The sequence below is a fragment of the Aotus nancymaae genome, unplaced genomic scaffold (genome assembly GCF_030222135.1).
Source record: "Aotus nancymaae isolate 86718 unplaced genomic scaffold, 86718_ANA_hifiasm-v0.15.2.pri h1tg000002l, whole genome shotgun sequence".
Classification (NCBI taxonomy): Eukaryota; Metazoa; Chordata; class Mammalia; order Primates; family Aotidae; genus Aotus; species Aotus nancymaae.
In genome coordinates this window covers 56,759,083-56,779,421 of record NW_026988413.1, presented here as the reverse complement: position 1 = coordinate 56,779,421, position 20,339 = coordinate 56,759,083, and the positions used below count along the sequence as shown (strand labels likewise).

The window sequence follows — 20,339 nt, the reverse complement described above, 5'->3', positions numbered from 1 at the left end:
CCCTGTAAGTATCCTTCATTGATCTCAGGACTTTCACTCTTGCTGCCTCCAATCCATCTTGCACCCTGCAGCCTGACATCTATTTTAAAAACAAATCTGAATGCCTTTTAAAACCCACAAGGGTTTCCTTTTATTTCTTGGAAATTGACCCAAATCTTTAACAAAGCCTATTAGGCTCCATATTATCTCTAGCCTGAGTGTTTTCCTGTTAGTTCTTCCAAGCTATTATTATTTCTCCAGATTCGAGGCTTTTGCAAATTCGTTCCCTCTGCCTGGAATGCTTTTCCCTTTCTGCTCCCCTTGAGCCTTTATTCATTTTACTCACTTTTTCTAATTTCCCTTTAGACATCAGTGCCATGGAGAAGACTTTCCTACACTGACTTCACTCCCTCCCCCACTGTCAGAAGCAGGACCACACTGGTTAACAGTCTAGAAACAAAGGTCAAAATCAAGTTTAAACCTGCTATGTGTTCTACCTCCAGTTAGGTTTATGTAGTCAAAAACCAAACTTTTGATTTCAAACTGCATGGCTCTTGGCTTTGTGAATGTTAGAGGTATTTTCATTATAGACTACATCTTGGGTTAAACTGAGAAAAGAAGAACTTACCTGGCTAATTAGCAGAAATTTTGCTAATTTTAGATTTTGCAAGCAACTTGATTTATTTATTTGGGAGGACACACACAAACACACACATAGATACATTTCCATATAGTTTAGCCATTTGGCTTTTAGAAAAGTACTTAAGACAAGTTTAAGAACAGTGGAGCAATTTTATTTCTTATGGTTAAAAAAGCCACAGGCATTTCCTAAAGATCTGTATTAATCCAGAAATATTTTGGCCCAGATTAAGGGAGAAGGGCTGGGTATTCAATCATAATTCCATTTTTTTCTTAAAAAGCCTAACTTGAACACTTCTTGGAGTTCTCAAAACACCAGCACTTGACCTTTTTAGCTCTTGTCAGAGTTTATAATTTTGTATTTGTGTGATTTTTTTATTTATATTTATCTCCCTCAGTAGAAGGTAAGCTTCAAAAAGGACTGTGCTTATTTCATTCACCATTGTTCCTTGAGTTAACCTGTGCCTGGCAGATAATAGGCTATCAATAAGTATTTGCTGCATGAATGCAAGGTAATTAGATGTATGATAACCTTCTCCTCCGCCCATCACTCAGCTGTCATTGGCTTCGTCAGCCAATAAGCGGCTTAAGCCCCCTTGTGGCCCTTGAATACTCTTTCTGACTGAGCTTCTTCTCTGTCAAGTGTCTATTGTTGTCCTGAATCCCTGGGTTGGCTCCTCCTCACCTTCACTCACTCTTATTTATGGACGTCATTACCTACTAGTAGTGACTACTTATTGAGTCTTACTTTCTCAGGAGAACTAGTCTAGGAATTGTGATGGAAGATATTAACATTTTGACATATAATCAATGTAAAAATGCTTAATAAGATATTTTATTTCTTTTGTAGTACTGAAAGCTAGTTTGCAATTTATATTTACAGCACATATTAACTCAAACTAGCCACATTTCAAGTCCTCAACAGCCAGATGTAACAAGTGGCTGCCATATCGGATAGTGCATCTCTAGTATCTTCTCAGATAGCAAGTCATCACAGATGACCTTCTGTGTATGGCTTTGGGCCAAAATGTCACCTCATAGATTACACTGGAACCCTGCAACTTCATGAAATTGCACATGACATTCCTCTTCCTCTTGTTTCATGTTCTCCTTTTCATCATCTCTTTTCCTCATCTTTCTCCATTGCCTTCTGGTCTTTATTTATCTTTTCTTCTTCCTAGTTCCTTTTCTGCTCTTTTTGACCCACACATTTCTTCCCCTACTTTTCTCTTTTCTCAGTAATTCAACAGATTTTCAAAATAAACTCTTATTTCTGACACTTCATAATTTACTATATAATTTGAAGGATGGTATGAAAGGCAAAGTTATAATGTAAGGATGTGAGGACTAGAAGAGTATACCTCAGGAAAATATACACCTTTAAATAATTAATACTTGATTTCCAGAGTTTTAAATGCCAATAGTTCAGAGTTTTCTTTGTCATTAGATTGGTTTTCATAGGTAGTGAATACATTGATTCATAGGCAAAAGAAAATCCAGGTTAAGTAAGACTTGCTAGCATCATGCAGTCAAAGCTTAGGGTTATATACCAAAAAGCTAATTTTCTTTACCTTTTTGGTTTGTTCGTTGTCTTTCTGAGTACTACTTACATCGAAATTGCTGCTAACGTTAACGGTAACATTTAGGATTTACGTTTATGTCACACAGATCACAAGGTGATTACAATGAAAATGTCACCTCCAAAAAAAGTCAATAAATTTTGAACTATCACATAGACTAACATATAAAGTCAAAGTGCTTCATATATGACCTTCCACAAAGTAATCATAGTCTACAGCCTATGGGAGATATACTTAGGGACTCTTTAATTCACCAACAGGGATGGATGCAAATGAAAGGCTTGAAATAAAAATAGAAACACTCTGCAACCACAACCACTTTCCCAGAAGGGACTGTGCAAAGACATATATACAGTCAAATGACAGTTTTTCACATTTATGTCAGGAAAGTAAACGCGTCCGGGTTCTCAATTACATGAAACTGTTGGCTTTAGTTCATTGTTATTCTCTAGTCACTTTCAATTCAGGGCCTTCTAATATGATGAAAAAGAAGTAAAACCTGTTATCATTGCATCCTTTATAATGTTTCATTACAAAAGTTAGGAGGTGAGGAGTATTTTGGAGATATGTCCTAATTCTGTATTTTCACAGCGAGGAAAATGAGGTTCAGGGGAGTTTACTGCCCAATTCACAGTCATTTAGAAGGTTAGTGATAGAACCTTGTTCAGAACCCAGATCCTCTGACTCTGTGCAAGAGCTCTTACCATGTCAAGCTTGGGAAAATCTGGCAGCCACATTCTTCAAGGAGAAATTAAATTTCTTTTTTATTGTTTTTCTGACTTTTATTAGCAACTGAGGGTTAGAGATTTGATATTTGGCAAATTTCCTTAGTCATTAACCAATGATCAAATTGAGACAGAAATTTCTCGGGTATTGTATTTACAATACAGTGACCAGAAATAGCTGTGGAGGTCTCCTGGTTTCTTAGAAATTTTATAGTATCACAACTGATAGTTACCATTGGGAGAAGGAAGTTATATGACAAGCTATAAATGTTGTGTGAGAAAAATAATGTTGTCCTTGAAAGGTTGAGTTTTCTTTATCAACTTTCGAAGAGGTAAATTTAATTAAGATGACTATCATAAGAATCTGCTGAGCTTTGTACAAATGCCCATTTATAAATTTGTCAAAATTTCACTTTCCTTTTCTTATTTACTGAGCCATGAAGGGATTGTCTCTTAAGTATTGAGCTCGCTAGACACTCAGAAATCTTAATTAATAATTACATTAATAACACAATTGCAAAGAATTTCTATTCAAAAAGGTAGACTTCTAAGTTCGTTACTAACTGGAATTACAATAAAATTATTTTTTTCTTCAGTACTGCTTTCCAAATATCTTTATATGGACATTTTGCTTGAGTTCCCTGAGGGAGCAGGGAACTCATCCTGTCTACCCTACCAGGAGCCCTGACAACCCGGGATAACACCACCACTGAGATTTGAGGAGCACCAAAGGCTCTTCTGAAAAATAAGTTCTTCCACTGGTTGACTATTTCCCAAATTCAAAGATTAATCTTTTGGATTAGAGTTTTAACTCTAATGAAAATGCAAGCATCATATGGAGCCTATTAAGCCAATTTTAATCCTTGACATCTTAGTTTATCAGAGTGGTAACCCAGGCACTTGGCAAGACTGAAAGGAAATTGGAAATGGGACACACATCATGTGTAAAAAAAATAAAATTGAAATTGTTATGATCATGAGGTATGAAAGTAGGAGCCTAATGAAAAGAGAAGCATGAGGCACTGGAGCACCATGGGGGCTCAGAGTGAGAGGGAGTTACAGGGGATATACGACAGAAGGAAAACTACGAATATTGTCTCTGTTTCCACACTACTGCCATGAGTCAACAATCCCTCTGTCTGTGAGTTATGACTAATTATAAAGAGATTGCTTCAGTCTTATCTCTGAACACAAGAACATTGTATTCACACAAGTCCATGCGTATTTACCTGAAACATTTATTCTTTTTTTTTCACCTTCTAGTCTGTATCTTAATAATAAAGTTAAAAATGAATATGTCAAGTTAAGACAAGATAAAGTGATAAAATGGATGATTAGGAAGCAGAATGAGAGAGTGTTGCTAAGACATGTACGTCTGTTAGATGCTTGATAACATTTTACACGTACTCAGTGGACCAGAGCAATCAAACAACAGAAATATCATTGACACGTTGTCACCTACAGTTGTTACTGCGTTTTGGTGCTTACTCAGTTATCTACAACAGCGATGTTCAGTTTATTGTTTGTGAGAAAAATACTTACTCGGGTGATAATATAGTAATTTAAAATGATATTTGATGAAAGAGATTATCTAAGGCTGTGCTGTCCAGTATAGTAGTCTCTAGTCACAGATGGCTATTGAACATGTAAAATGGGACTTGTCCCAATTAAGGTGTGCTGTAAATGTAAACCATACACTGAATTTAAAAACTTAGTATGAAAATAGTAAAATATCACAGTAACTTTTTTTATTGATTATGTATTAAAATGATAATATTTTAGATATATTGGGTAAAGAAAAATATATAATTAAAATTACTTTTACATTTTTTTCTTTTTTAATGTAGCTAACTAGAAAATTTTAAGATTGCTGGCCAGGTGTGGTGGCTCACACCTGTAATCTCAGTGCTTTGAGAGGCCAAGTGGGGAGGCTGGCTTGAAGCTAGGAGTTTGAGACCAGCCTGGCCAACATAGTGAGATCATATCTCAAAACAAAAAAGAAGGAAGGAAGGAAGGAAGGAGGGAGGGAGAGATTCCATCTCCTTTAGCAAGGAAAAGAAAATTAAAAACAAAAATAATTGTTTAGTTATATATATGTGGCTCATTTGTGGCTTGCATTCCATTTTTACTACATAGTGCTATTCTAAGGGATTTGCTACATTATTTAATTGAAATATACTCATGAATTTAAATTTTATATTATTATAGTTATAAATGTTCAAATGCTTTCTTTTAGAAACAGATGTGTATTTGACATCAAAAATCATATGTGACTTCTTTATAATTCCATCCGCTATCTGGCGCAGGTGGGAAAAGTTCTGAGCTACTCTGATAATGCCTGAAGGGAAGAGTCAACTGAAAGAAAGAGTATCCAATTTCCTTTACATGAGCGAACCACCTTCCGTAACTAGTCTGTGGACAGTTACATTTAGCAAAGATTCTTCCTGTGCCTGTCCACACTGGCTAACGTGAATAAATGAACATTCAGTCAGAATGATCTCTGAGGACTCGCAAGCAAGTTTTAGGAAATGTTAGTGAAATTAAACTATCTACGTGACTTTCTTAAGAGCACTGGTGAATAATAAAGACAGTAAATTCAAAGTATATCTCATTGGGGATCACACTGTGAAACTAGCATTAATTTAATTTACAATGAACTTGAAATTCTTAGGTGGGGTTTGTTACAGAGTAATTCAATTCCACGTGTGAAAAAAAAGAGAAACATTCCCCTTTTTGCACAGTTGTGTACTTTTTAAAAGTCACTTAAACACTGAATTTCTAAAAATTCAGTAATTTACCGTTCAGTATAAGAATCAATGACAAAATACTATTTTGCATGTTTTCTTGTTTCTGACACATGTAAGATTAATGCTTTTTCACCGCAAAAGAAAAAGACATTATCTTTCAAGGTCGGGGAGTTTCTGTATGTTGGTTTCAACCTGCTAACTACATATGATAGGATGAGGGATGAGGACATGATACATTTTTGTTTTTTTCAGGATCAAATGTAAGCATCAGAGCTGCTTAAAAAAAAACTTCAAAAATTGGTTGACGAAAGAATTCTGCAGTAAGAATTCGTGTCTTATTTTCTGGTAGAAATTGCAATTTTAGAAAAGTGGAATATTTTCTGGGTTATATTTACTCACTTCATTTTATATTTACAAAATTTCTAATTTACTAATTACAACTGTATGACTATGAGTCTTTGGCCATGGCTGACATGAGTTAGAATGGTTTTTGTTACTACTTTTAACTCATTACTATCTCTTATTTAATATGTTAAACATGACTTAAAGTTTGAATTTGGGATCCTCTGATAACTTATCCATTTCTATTAATAGACATTGAAATCTCTGATGTGAATAAAATGATTGTTTACTATCTGGCAAGTTTTCTAACATAATTAATTATGATCAGCTGGAACTCTGAATCTTTTCTCTGTTTAATGTCAGAGTCAATTTTTGCAGGTGCTATTAAGGAGACCAAACATCAAACTATTTGCTCCATTTATAAAACTATAAAAACAAATATGATTCTCAACCATTTAAAGTTTCCTACGTATTGTTTCCAATGCAAAGACATATCCTCAAGCTCTCTGGGAATCCCAGTGATGAGCTGTGCTGTTTGCATGCCCCATGGGTCCTGCAGACAATCATCTCTCTTCTACTAAACCACTCTCCAAAATTCATTCTTTCCATTTACCAAAATGGGAATAAAGGACTGAGAATATTGGGGAGGAATAGAAGTCATGACCTTAATCTTTGTGGTATCTTGAAGGCAAGTATATTTATTACCTTTGTAAAACCCATCTCCACTTGGGATCTGTAGGGAAGGATCTATGGTTATTTGATATAAAACCTACACATATTATTATTCACCAAAAGGACTGAAACAATAGAGTAAACATCTGAATCTACAACATTAAAAAGCCAAATAAACTAAATTAATAACAAATGACATATTTCCATTATGAAAACTGATCTTGTTTAAAAAAAAAAAAAGGTGTTGGAAGTAAGTGAACATATTTATTTTTTATTTTTATTTTTTTTTATTTTTAGAGAGAAAGAGGGAGGAGGAGGGGGGAAGAGAGAGAGAGAGAGAGAGAGACAGAGAGAGAGACAGAGAGAGACCGTTAAATTCTGGAGTGCAGTGGTGTCACCCTAGCTCACTCACTGCAGTCTGGACACTCCTTGGCTCGAGATTCTTCCACCTCAGCCTCCAGAGTACCTGGGACCACAGGCATGTGCCATCCTGCCCTGATTACTATTATTATTATTTTTTAAGAGACAGGTTTCACCATGTTGGTCAGGCTGCTCTTGAACTCCCGACCTCAGGTGATCCGCCTGCCTCGGCCTCCCAAAGTGCTGAGATTACAGGTGTGAGCCACCGCGCCCAGCCAAGTGAACGTATTTCAAATTATCTATTTGCTACTAGCATTTTTGCATTTCCTCATAACTCAAATTAGTTTTTAGTATCTTTCCTATTTCTTGTCATAATATTGGAATTTAAAAGCATAAGGAATATAGTGCATCTCAAAAAATAACATTTGATATCTATTATTCAATGAAGACTGGGTGTGCAAAAAAGAGAAGAGTTTAAAATTTGTTGAAATTGTATTGTATTCCTGTTTTTCCCCTTAGCCTCACCACTAAATCAATGTGAGAAAAATCTGGGAAGAATCAGAAGAAAGGCAAAACAGTCACTTTAGAAACAAAATACAACTTTTATGCAAAGGTCACTTGACTATGGAGAAAGCAGGAGAACATTGCCGTGATGGTTTCAAGTACAGCATGAAAAGTTATTTAGAAAGCTATTATCTCTTTCAGATGATCTAGGGGACAGGTATGCCTAAAAATGGGTAAGGGATTAGGCTTTGCAAGGGCTTTGCAAGGACTTTTCCTGGCAGGTTTAGTTCGTAATCTGTTTTAGTCCTTCTCCCTTTTCAATAAATTGTGAGTGTCCTGTGTAAATAGCCATTTATTAAATATTTTTATTATAAAAATTACTGACACTTAATGGACTATTTTTATTCACATTTTTGGAAAACTTCTATTTTTATAACAGTACTTTCATGCCGTTTCACATTTTCATAGCCACATCTTTATGAAAAAAAAGAATCTATTCATGGTAGTTAAAAAACTAAAGAATAAGTAAGGCTCATGAATTAACTTTGTCTCTTATTTTCCAGGCATTAATTAAAAATAAGACTATATAAATGTATAGATTATCCAAATATGACAGAATTAGGGAGACAATTTTATGTATCATTTTGTTGTACTCAATAAGTTAACTGCTAATGTATAGGTCATTCTTCACAGGCACAAACATACGCAGTGAAGAGTGCTGTAGAAAAGCCTGTATTGTCCTCAAAATACATACACACACACACACACACACACACACTCACTCACTCTCACACACTTATTTTTAAAGGAGTGGATGGGAAAAATGACCTAAAATGTCCTTGCTGTATGGTTTGGTAGCAATTTTGCCTTTTGCTTCTGAAACTGATACATTTGTGTTCATTGATTGTGGCTGTGGCTTTGAATGAAGTTCTCCACTGTGAGTTCTGGGCAGGTTGCAATTGCATCACGCTTTTTTTTTTCCTCTTAAAAGGCAATAGCGTATTTTCAAAAGAGATGAGATTCTTAAAGAGATATAAGTTTGCTACTTGCTTTATGTATCATATTAGGATGTAATTTCTAAGTCTCTATTAACTGCACAGGCAGAATGACTTTATGCAGTATTTTGATGAATAAATATGAAAAGTAGCATGCTATTTTGAGCATCTACTCTGATCTAGTAACATCATATATCCTTTTGGTATCATTAATCTACATAACAGCCTTGTGGGGTAAGAGTTATTCTAATCCCCATTTGATACAAGAGTACTTATGAACAATGCCGATGACAGTGTGCAGGTTAGCACATTGTAGCAGTGGTAGTGGTAATAATAGTAGTAATAGTTACAGTTGCTTTTGTGACTGTGGTCATTTTACAGCCCCACATTGCCACTTTAACTGAATTGCTTTAAGGATATAAAGAGATAGTGAGATTAGAGGACACAGGATTCAAAGTGCGGTTTATCACACTAGGATTTACGCTGTCAAGCATTACACCATATTGTTGTGGGTTTGTGGAGGTTTTGTCTGTCTGTTTTAATTTTAGATTTTCTGCATCCGAACACTGTGCATATAGGCACTTCATCCTTAAGAGGACAATTTTTCCAAATTAAGTTTTGATTTTTTTTTCTGACAACATACTGGTATGTACCTAAAAGGCACATTTTATTCTTGATACATTTAGTTGTATGCACTTACATCAGGGAGTCTTTTCAGTGAATTAGCTACCTGACTGGTTGGCTAATTCTTCAACCATTGGTCTAAGTATTTCTGGTTTCCTTGTTCTTATGCAATGACATAAGAACAGTGTTGGCTTAGGGCAGCGTATTCTCCATAAACTATATTGCCAAGTATAGTAACAGTATGCATTATTTATGTACTTTCTTTATATTACTATTATTGCCAATAAAGATAATCTTAATGTCTTAACTAATGGTTCATAGTTTTACATATAAAATTTAATCTAATGTATTAATTTCATAAATATATTTATAGAAATAAATATTGCCATATAATTTATAGTCACATCATATACCAGTAGATATAATTAGTAATATAAATTTAGCAGGATCTGTTATTTAGTATTTGTTTTTAGCCTGTGCTATGCATTTATTTATAATTAGTAAAAGTTTTTTATTTCAGGGAAATTTAAAATTGACAAGACAAATGGGGAAAAAAAAATCCACTGAAGTGTGGTTCATGTTTCTTAAAACTATGTATTAAAGACATTATAAGGCTACTTTAAAAATCATGTATTATTTATTGACTCACAGATTATGTTTACATTATGTTTATTAGATAAGAAGTATGTGTTGAGATTCCATAGAAAGCATAGCAACATACTGAAAGCTGTGCTAGCCTTATGGAATGCTGAAATATTAAAGTTCATTGATTCCAGGGAGCAACTATTTATTTTTGTTTGCTCGGAATTTGTCTGGTACATATAGAGGTCTGATTCATTTTAAATACTCTAAATCAAATTAGAAAGTAACATTTAGCAAAGTGTATATTATCCACTTTGCATACTTCTGTAAAAGAAAAAGGTTACATTGTTACAGTATGTGGATAAGAACCACTTTGCAACTTAAATTTTTTCTTGTATTTCTCGCTTACAACTGTGAATACCTATAGTAATAAGCAGTGGCATTACTGGCATGGCTAGCCTTAAGAATATGTGCTCACTTTATGCCAGCATGAGGTTTACACTGCCACTAAAACCACTGCAATTTTTAGTTTTTTTATAAAGCTCTTTCTTACACATTCTAACTTCATCTTCACAAGAACCCAGTGAGAAGGCAAATGGAGTGGAGATTTGTCATTTCTACCTGCCAGCATTCCAAAGCCCTTTCTACTGGGGGAGGCCCCTTCTACCTGGGGAGACCCCTGAGATAAAACGGGTGGATGGTAGGGCTCCACCTCCCTCTCCGTCTATTAAAGTCAAAGGAGAGTGCACGTCTCTCCACGTCCTTGTCAGCTCAAGTGCTTTCATGTGACTGAGGCTCAGCTAATGAGATGATCCTGCCTGGGATTTCCCCAGGAATGAGAGAATCAGAGCAGCTGAGGACAGTTTGGAGCCCATTCTCATGGAGACAGTTTGCCCTGTGGGTTATGTGCTTTGGCAGTAGAACCACCTGGAGATTTCAGGGCTATCAAAGGCAATGTGAGTGTCTGGAGTGGACTCCTTTGTTTCTGCCTTTTTTTCTCATGTTTTTTTCAGCCTTTCTCCTTGATATGGTTTGGCTATGTCCTCACCCGAAATCTCATCTTGAATTGTAGTCTCCACAATCCCCACGTGTCCAGGGAGAAACCAGGTGGAGGGAATTAAATTATGGGTGCAGTTTCCCCCATCTGTTCTGGTGATAGTGAGTGAGTTCTCACGAGATCTGATGGTTTTATAAGTATTTGGTAGTTCCTCCTGCGTTCATTCTCCCTCCTGCTGCCTTGTGAAGAAGATATCTGCTTCCCCTTTTCTCATGCTTTTAAGTTTCCTGAGGTCTTGTCAGCCACGTGAAAATGTGAGTCAGTTAAACCTCTTTCCTTTATAAATTACCTGGTCTCGGGCAGTTCTTTATAGCAGTTTGAGAACAGACTAATACATCCCTCAACTAACCCTCTCATATATTTATTTAGTGCATCCCTATCACATTTAACTTGAGTAGGTTGTGTTTTTTTTGCAGTCCAGAACACAGGTGATTAGAACAATTATTGATCTTGCCCACTCGTAGATGAAGAAATTGAGCCTTACAGAGGTTAACTTGCTCGTGGTTATATAGAAAAGCCTCAATTCTCTGTCTTCTGGTTAATGGTCATTTCTTTAACAGCATGCTTTTTTCCATGTGTGTTGGGTGACCTGGCAGACGGTGCGGTGTGCTTCCTTCCTCCTGTATATCCCCTCCATTGCAATGCTTACTCCTATTTCCTGTTATTGTGCTTTTCTGTTTGACATCAAATTTGGTCTCCCGTACTGGACTGTGGGGCGTCTTGGAAGACAAGGATTATATTATATTCAACTTTTTCTCTCAAACATAGACTGGAGTGCCTGGCTGCATACTTACTACCAATACAGATTTTAATGAAAGAGTGAGCAAATAAGGGCATAACTTAACTGAAAATATTGATATAGGTTCAAAGTTGGTGCTATAAGATTGATTAAAAAAAAAAAACCTATATTCTTTACCGTTCAAAATTGTAGGATATTTTAAATGAAGTGTTTTTCCTTGAACGTATAAAGATGTTTGCAGCCAGGTGCTGTGGCTCATGCCTGTAATTCCAGCACTTTGAGGGACCGAGGTGGGTGAATCACTTGAGATCAGGAGTTTAAGACCAGCCTGGCCAACATGGAAAAACCCCATCTCAACTAAAAATACAAAAATTAGCCAGGCATGGTGGCACACACTTGTAGTCCCAGCTACTTGGGAGGCTGAGGCATGAAAACTGGTCAAACCCAGGAGGTGGAGGTATCAGTGAGCCAAGATTGCACCATTGCCCTCCAGCCTGGGCAACAGTGAGACTCTGTCTCAATAAAATGAAATAATAAAGATGATCACTTAGTAAACATTTATTACATGCTAGGTTTTAATATGGGAATAAATAAGAATGAGTCTCTTTTCAAAAAAGTACTGCAGATGGATGGGGGAAACAGATGATTCCATAGCTCAGATATTGGATCTGTGGGCAAAAGAGCTGTGGTAATCTGGAGTGAATAGAGCAGCAGGCCCACTGTCAAATGCCATGGGAACCACTAGACTGGCATGGGGATACAGCTCTAGGCAGGATACTCTGCACATCAAGGACAATAGCCGTAATCCTCTGAAAGCTACAGAATAGCACAATGTGCTTTGCTTTTCCAGAATAGTGTGAGATTCCCCTGCTGCAAAAAATTACCTGTACTCTTAACATAATTATTTTTTAAAGGTTATAATCAAGTCTTGTTATAAAAAAAATGAGTAATTTTAAAATTATGTACCACTTGGAAATAACACATAAGACTATATTTTGGTTTTTCACAAAGATGAGAATGTAGATAGATCTATATCTCTAAGCATTAAAGCTAGTACAACAGAAGGAACAAATACATATATAGAGAGAGAGACAGACACATAGCTGAGATAGAAAACCATATATATGTGTATGTGTCTATGTATATGCATTTAAAATAGGATAAAAATGTGTTAATATAATTTCCATTCTTCACAAATAATGTACACAGTAGAAAAAAAAATTTAACTCCAAGAATGTTTTGGTATTGTTTACAGACAATTACTACGGTACCCCAAAGCCGCCAGCAGAACCAGCACCATTATTGTTAAATGTAACAGACCAGATACTTCCAGGAGCCACTCCAAGTGCTGAAGGAAAACGGAAGAGGAATAAATCAGTAAGCAACATGGAGAAAGCCAGTATAGAGCCTCCTGAGGAGGAAGAGGAAGAGAGGCCTGTGGTCAATGGAAATGGAGAAGTAGTAACACCAGGTTAGTCATTTAAATTTTTTATGGGTTCATAAATTTGCTGTTTTAGATCTAAGATAGATAGATATATATATGTATACACACACACACACACACAGAAGAGTAAGATATATATATACACACATATATATTATATCTGTGTGTTCACATGTAAATATATATTACAATTATCTTCAGAGAGAGAAGATTATGATATCAAATGGAAAGGACGTGTAATTAAAAAAGTTGAAAGAATAAGTTGAAAGTTGCCATATTCTTTCAACTTTAATTTTTTATTTCACTTATATAGTATCTGTAGCAGTATAGTGAATGATTTAATCCTCTAGAAGATATTACATGTTATATATATGGTTGTGTAAAGTTTGGAGGTCTTTGGTAATATTAGAGAAAATCTGTTCTTAGTAATCTTGCTATGCTTGCAGTTCTGTAAGTAGAGGTTATGTCGTGTGATTTAGTTAACAGCTTGAATGAATACAATCCTCAAAATGGCTACAACTGCAGAATGCCCATGTATTTGTTTCTTCTTCCTTACCACCCAATCTGGAAACATGAAGAATATATCTTTATATATAAACAATATGAAGCCACTACCCTTGAACAAGGAAAATAATAGCTGTGCCTTTGATTTATGATCATTATGCCACATATGTAAAGAATTAGACACAAATATAAAATGTGTTTGTGCTATGTATGGATTTGCATTTTTCTTATTAATAGAGCATAAGAAATAGAGTTTTAAAATAAAATTATTCATAAGAAAATATTACCAAAACAACAACAAATACTATGGCATTTTGGTAGCTTCTTGGAGTAAGTTTCCAACATTTTACTATTTATTTTTTAATAGTAGCCTATCAGTGGGCATTGAAAAAAATTTAAGGTCCCTATTAAAGCTTTTAAAAAACTGTTAGCATGTGTATCTTTCATACATATTATTCTTAAGATATTTTTTATTACCATTTTGATGTCTCTATTTTTATGTTTTACTATACTGTTTCTCTACTAACATAGTATTTGAATTTTTATGCTGTTATTTTTATCAAGGAAAAACTTTGTAAGCTTACCTTTTATCTTCTTTGTTCAAAATGCCTATAAAAGTGTTCTTCACTGAACATAAGGAGATCAAAAATCTAATCTATGCTTATCAAGGTATAAAACCTAAGGTACTTTCATCTTGATTACTCAGAGGAGGACAGCCTCCTCCATTAATATATGTGAGTTCTATTCTCTGACTCTAGCATCATTGATTTCTAGATACAAATGCTAAAAATCACTATAAGTAATGTAAGTGTAATGTAATTGTCAACTATGAAATGATGTGACAATTTTCAAGCAATTACATACCTTCCTCTTTTTTAATTCTGAAGTATCTCTGTCAAAATACTTGCTTTTAATTATATAATTACATTTGAATTAAATCGATAGTACATAGCTTTCTTAGCTGATCTTTGATATGAGAAGCAGAGCAACTCAGCTGGATTGAAGCAGTAACCACAAAAGCAGCAGAGGTTAGGGTCAGGAAACAGTTGGAAAATTTCTTACTGGTTAACATCTAGTGGTTAAAAATGTGAAATGTGTATTCCTGCTAAACCAGAGTCATTGATCTCTATTTCATTTCTAACCTGTGTAGGGCAAGTAAAATGAAGAATTCTTGATTCACAGACCTTTAAGCTAGAAATTTATTTAATTGGGGGGCTTACTGAATCTAGAAAGCACCATTTCCTTCTATTCATACCTTTAGCATAAGGATGATGTGCTTTTATGGTTAGGAGGTCTTCATGTTCCCCCGAGAAACTGGATAAAACTGAACCCTTATTGATTTACCTTATGACTGCCTCTGGATCCCTCAGCATGAAGATAGTAGAGAACAAACTGTTCAGCCAGCACTAGGTTTTCAAGACAGTCAACAGATGCTACCAGCAGTGGCTCTGTAAATAAGCCTGCTGGACAAGTGGCCCTTACACTGTCCTTATCTTTTGTGTTATGGGGAGACGAGAGATACACAAATCAGGCAGCCCTTCACCCACTGTTCAAAGATGAGAGGAACAATCTCAAACCAAAAAATGGTCCATCATCTGTTATTAGAAGTCTCTTGACAACCCCAGTCTTTGAAATGTCTTTTTTTTTTTTTTTTTATGTTTATCAAGTAGAGACTTTAGGAATTTCTTTGACCTCCTCTGATAGGCATTTTCTAACTCTTCACCTTTTGAACCTCCTCACATTGTTTTTTTCCAGCACAGTGTTTTTGCCCTGCCTTCCGGTTCTTTACATTCTTCACATTCACCTGCTACAGGAGATTTCAAAGAGGTTTGAGAAACATGTTCCCGGCTAGGTATGGAGGCTCACACCTGTAATCCCAGTACTTTGGGAGGTCGAGGCAGGTGGATCACTTTCCTAGGAGTTTGAGACCAGCCTGGGCAACATGGCAAAAACCCTCTCTCTGAAAAACACACACACAAGCCGGTTGTAGTGGCATGCACCTGTAGTCCCAGCTACTTGGGAGGCTGAGGTGGGAGGATCTCCTGAGCCCGGGGAGGTCAAGGTTGCAATGAGCCATGATGGCACCACTGCACTTCAGCCTGGGCAGCAGAGTGAGATGTCATCTCAAGCAAAAATAAATAGAGAGAGAAACATGTCACTTAAATTTTAGTAAACACTGCCCTATATCAAGTAACTATAGTAATAATTAATGTCCTTCAATTCAGAGCATAAATATTGTGATCAATGAGGCAGATTTGGAAAATAAAAGCATATTTAGGTAACATTCCATTACAAAGGAATATTGATAATAATGGTAATAAGTAATAAAATAATTCACTTATTTTGAATGTTTACCATGTGTTAGGAGTGGCCTAACCTCATTATAGGTATTAGTTCATTTAACAATCTTAACTGTCCCATTAACTGGGTACTGCTTTACAGATTAGGAAACTGAGATACTTTGTCTAGTAACTGGAGTTCATATATAGGAACTCTTGGTCCACAACCAATATGCCTGGCTGCCATGCTATCCTGAGTATTATATAACCAAATACAAGCATACATATACTTCTTAGTGATATACAAACATATGACCACTATTTCACCTGTACATCTTTAAAAGTAGCATTATAAAGTTCTACTTACCGAAAACTCCTTAATACTTTTATTTCTTGAAATTATGTACAGTGAACTTACATCCCTCTGTGGCTATAAAAAGTTCATAGTTTTTAAAATTCTGTGGATATATAAGCATCAAATCTACCAATGTTTGGCTTCATATATGCTTAACCAAAATAAACTCTTTGCTCTATGTACATAAAGGTTGTAGATGATTCCTCAGTTTATATCTGATACTTATTTTTTCATCTTTTCTCCTTTGAACTGTAGATTATACTTAAAACTGCAGTTTTCTTTTTCTCTCAGACCTTATCAATCACACCTTTAAATATATAGGTTCTCCAGGAAGTTCTGCTAACATTATCAATGTTATCAAAATTCACGTGACATATAAATAGTTATTTTACTGAGCTTTCTTTCCTTCTCAAAATTACACCAGACATACAGAGTTACCCCATGGCACCTAGGAAAACCATATAATGATTGTTCAGTGTCAGATCAGAAATGTTTCTCTCTCTTCCATACATTGCCTTGGTAATGGAAATCAGTACAATTCTATCCTTAGAAATGTAGTTTTATTCTTGTCAGTAACAAAAAATTAGAAAAATAAAAATAAGGCCATGCATGGTGGCTCGTGCCTGTAATCCCAGTACTTTGGGAGGCCAAGGCAGGTGGATCACAAGGTCAGGAGTTCAAGACCCTCTGGTCAACATAGTGAAACCCCGTGTCTACTAAAAATACAAAAATTAGCTCAGAATGGTGGCACACATCTGTAATCCCACCTATTCGGGAGGCTGAGGCAGGAGAATCACATGAACCCGGGAGGCGGAGATTGCAGTGAGCCGAAGTCATGCTATCACCCTCCAGCCCGGGCGACAGTGCGAGACTCTATCTCAAAAAGAAAAAAAAATAAAAATAAACAATAATGGCCACCCTACTTTAATGGATACAAAAAATGGGCCAGGCATGTTATACATAGGCTATCTCTAATCCCATAATAATTCTGTACTTATTTTATGAATGAGATACTGAAATTTTGCCTAAAGTGCTTAACTAAAGTTTATTTACTGGCAGGGTTGAGATTTGGATCTAGTAACACCTGAACTCACCCTCTCTCCAACACACTTCCCAGAACTGTTAACCATGCCAAGGACAAAGTGACTTTTGACCTAGCTAGAGTAAATCACAGTCCTGCAGCTTAGAGGATTTAGTCTACACTGTATTCCATTGTATTTGTCCCTTACTAGGCTCAAGGCAGTGATGATTTAACGTAAGTATGATGTATCCTTCTGTCATCTTACAGATTGTTTTTGAACTGATGTTTAAAATTCATATCCTCTGGAAACCTTCCCTGACATTAACTTCACCTGTATTTAGATATTTTCATCTTTCTGTTTGTCTTGTTAGAGTTGACATCAGCCCCATGGCTTCAAATTCTATAGATTTATCTGCACCCTTCACTGCTCTCCTGTGTTTAAGGTATATTTCTAACTGCCACTGGACAGCTTCACCTAAGCATTATTTCTGCAACTTAAACGCAACACATTTCACTTAAACTCTTCTCCCACAGAACAAACAAGCAAACCGATTCACAGAGCCCTTTACCTGATTTCTCTAATTCTACTTTTCACCCAGATACCTCATAATTATCTTTAATGTTTCTCTTCCCCATTCTTGGTATTTTTTATTAGGCACAAAACAGCCTTTGGCTTCCATCCTTTCCTTCGAAATATCACTGTACCATCCTGGAGTACCGCCTTATTAACTCATTTGTAGACTGTAGTTCCCTAACTGATCTGAATGCCTCCAGGATCCTTCCTGATCAAATTACCCTTCATTCCACAATAGGTAAAAATTCCTGAACCAAAACCAGGTCACGGCGGGGCACGATGACTCACACTTGTAATCCCAGAACTTTGTGGGGTAGAGGCGGGTGGGTAACTTGAGGTCAGGAGTTCGATGCCAGCCTGAGCAATGTGGCAGAACCCTGTCTCTACAAAAAAATATAAAAATTAGCCACTCATGTTGGCACGCACCTGTAGTCCCAGCTACTTGGGAGGTTTAGGTGGGAGGATCGCTTGAGCCCAGGAAGGTCGATGCTGCAAGGAGCTGTGATTGTGCCTCTGCACTCCAGCCTGGGTAACAGAGTAAGATCCTGTATCAATAAACAAAAAACAAGAACAGCTCATGCAACTATCCCCCAAAGTTGAATGAGCTTGTTTCCATTGGTTCAATTTCCTTAGACAGCCACTGAGGTCCTCCTACATTTGACTAGAACATCTCTGTTAGCATTGGCTCCCATTAATCCCCTACATAAATTCCCTTCTCTCATCCACATGCGACACTCAAAATATTTTTAACTGTGTGATCAGGCTATTCTCACATTTGAATTCTCTTTCTTTATTCAAAATCCAATAAAAATTTTTCCTATTTCCTGGGAATGACTTGCTGACTTTCACAATAAAAAGTAAAAACTGACCATCTCTGAATGACAGTAATATAGCTTGCACTTTTCATGTATTTGGAAGGTATTAGTTAGCCTGGTACTCATTGGTAACTTTTCATGATGTGCATGTCTGGCATCCCCATATATATTGTAAACATTATTAGAACAAGGATTTCTTTGAGTTTTCTGTTTACCTGTTCAGCGATTAGCCTATATCTTTAAATATTTCAAGTACTTCATAAATCTTTATTTTTTTTATTTTTATTTTATTTTGAGATGGAATGTAGCTCTGTAGACCAGGCTGGAGTACAGTGGCATGATCTCGGCTCACTGCATTCCCCGCCTCCTGGGTTCAAGTGATTCTCCTGCCTTAGCCTCCCAATTAGCTGAGATTACAGCTACCCGCCACCATGCCCAGCTAATTGTTGTATTTTTAGTAGAGACGAGGTTTGACTGTGTTGGCCAGGCTGGTCTCAAACTCCTGACCTCGTGATCCACCCACGCTGGCCTCCCAAAGTGCTGGGATTACAAAGTGGGAGCCACCATGCCTAGCCATAAATCTTTATTTTTTAGTCAATCTTGTCTAATCTCTAGATGATGTCAGTTTTACTGTATCAACATGATCGCGTTCCCTTCATGCTCCTTTTACACTATTCGGTGTATTCAATATGCAGTGTTTCTTAAGTTTGAAAAATATGATATCCCTGATCTTATATTCCTTCAAAAGGTAGTATAACTTAAAAAAAAAGTACAGAAGTGCATTTTGAAATACATATTCTTAGAGATGAGAATTAGACAGCCTCCCCCACTTTGGCAATACCAAAGATAGATCGATGGTTAATAGATAAGTCAATAGAATGTTTTAAAAGATTGAACTCTCCTTCAGGAAAGCAAAATCCTGTAAACCAGAGTAATTAGGTTAAGCTTTCTTGGATTTCTTTTATTTAATGAGTTATCCACTAAACTTCTCCGGAAAGTAATTCACTATTCTCTTGTAGCTTCCCCTCATGAGCTATTAGTAAGCCTAGTGCAAAGAATTAAAAATGCACATATATTTTAAAAGCAGTTAAATCTCTCCGTTAATACACACACAATGCCAGGAGGAACAGTGCCCATGAGAGCTACCTTCGCCAACAAAGAGAATACAGTATGTGTACACAGAGCTGCCTTCTCCAGGCCCCCAAGCCTGCAATTAGTGCAAATGAACTGCATCTCCCAGAGAGCAAACAGAGTGTCCCTTATGTGATCACCGAGTGTCCTCAGCAATGATTTCAGTTCACCATTAGGGACCGGCATCCAGGTCCTGTGCTGCTTGGCACGCTGACTGTGCATGCACCATCAGTCCTGGTTCTGTGAATGAGATCCTGTCACTGTCAGAAGAATTATGTCCTCCCTAGTGAATCTCGCTGTTTTCCTGTGAATAATGCCCCATTCTGAAACCACCCCAACGCCTATGCCCTGCTTATTTTAGTGTGGGTTCACAGAGACTGCGATTTATGTATCTATCCTGATCATTATCTTTTTTGAGCGGGGTGAGGAGAACTTAATTTTATGATCTCGTTCCCAGAGGACTGGATTTTATCTCTTCATTGGATGGGAAAATTTCTGGGGCTACTGTAAACTAGCCTTCTAATATCAGATATTCCATGTATAAATGAAGGGCATTCCATCTTTTCTTGAAAGAATTATTTGAAAGTTATAACTGCCCCAATTGTAAAATGTTCTGACTATCTAGGTGTAATTACAAAGTAATGATATGATCACTTTAGAGTTTGTGGTGA

At 36.4% G+C, this 20,339-nt stretch overlaps 1 protein-coding gene across 6 annotated transcripts in view; it reads left to right on the top strand.

The window, feature by feature from the left end:
* Positions 1–20,339, top strand: part of MAGI2 (membrane associated guanylate kinase, WW and PDZ domain containing 2) — a 1,459,815-nt gene that overhangs the window by 940,577 nt on the left and 498,899 nt on the right. For all 6 annotated transcript variants that reach the window (XM_064374940.1, XM_021667866.2, XM_064374946.1 and 3 more), the window contains exon 4: positions 12,801–13,016. In XM_064374940.1, coding sequence (XP_064231010.1) covers positions 12,801–13,016 — 216 coding nt within the window. The remainder of the gene's footprint in view (positions 1–12,800; positions 13,017–20,339) is intronic.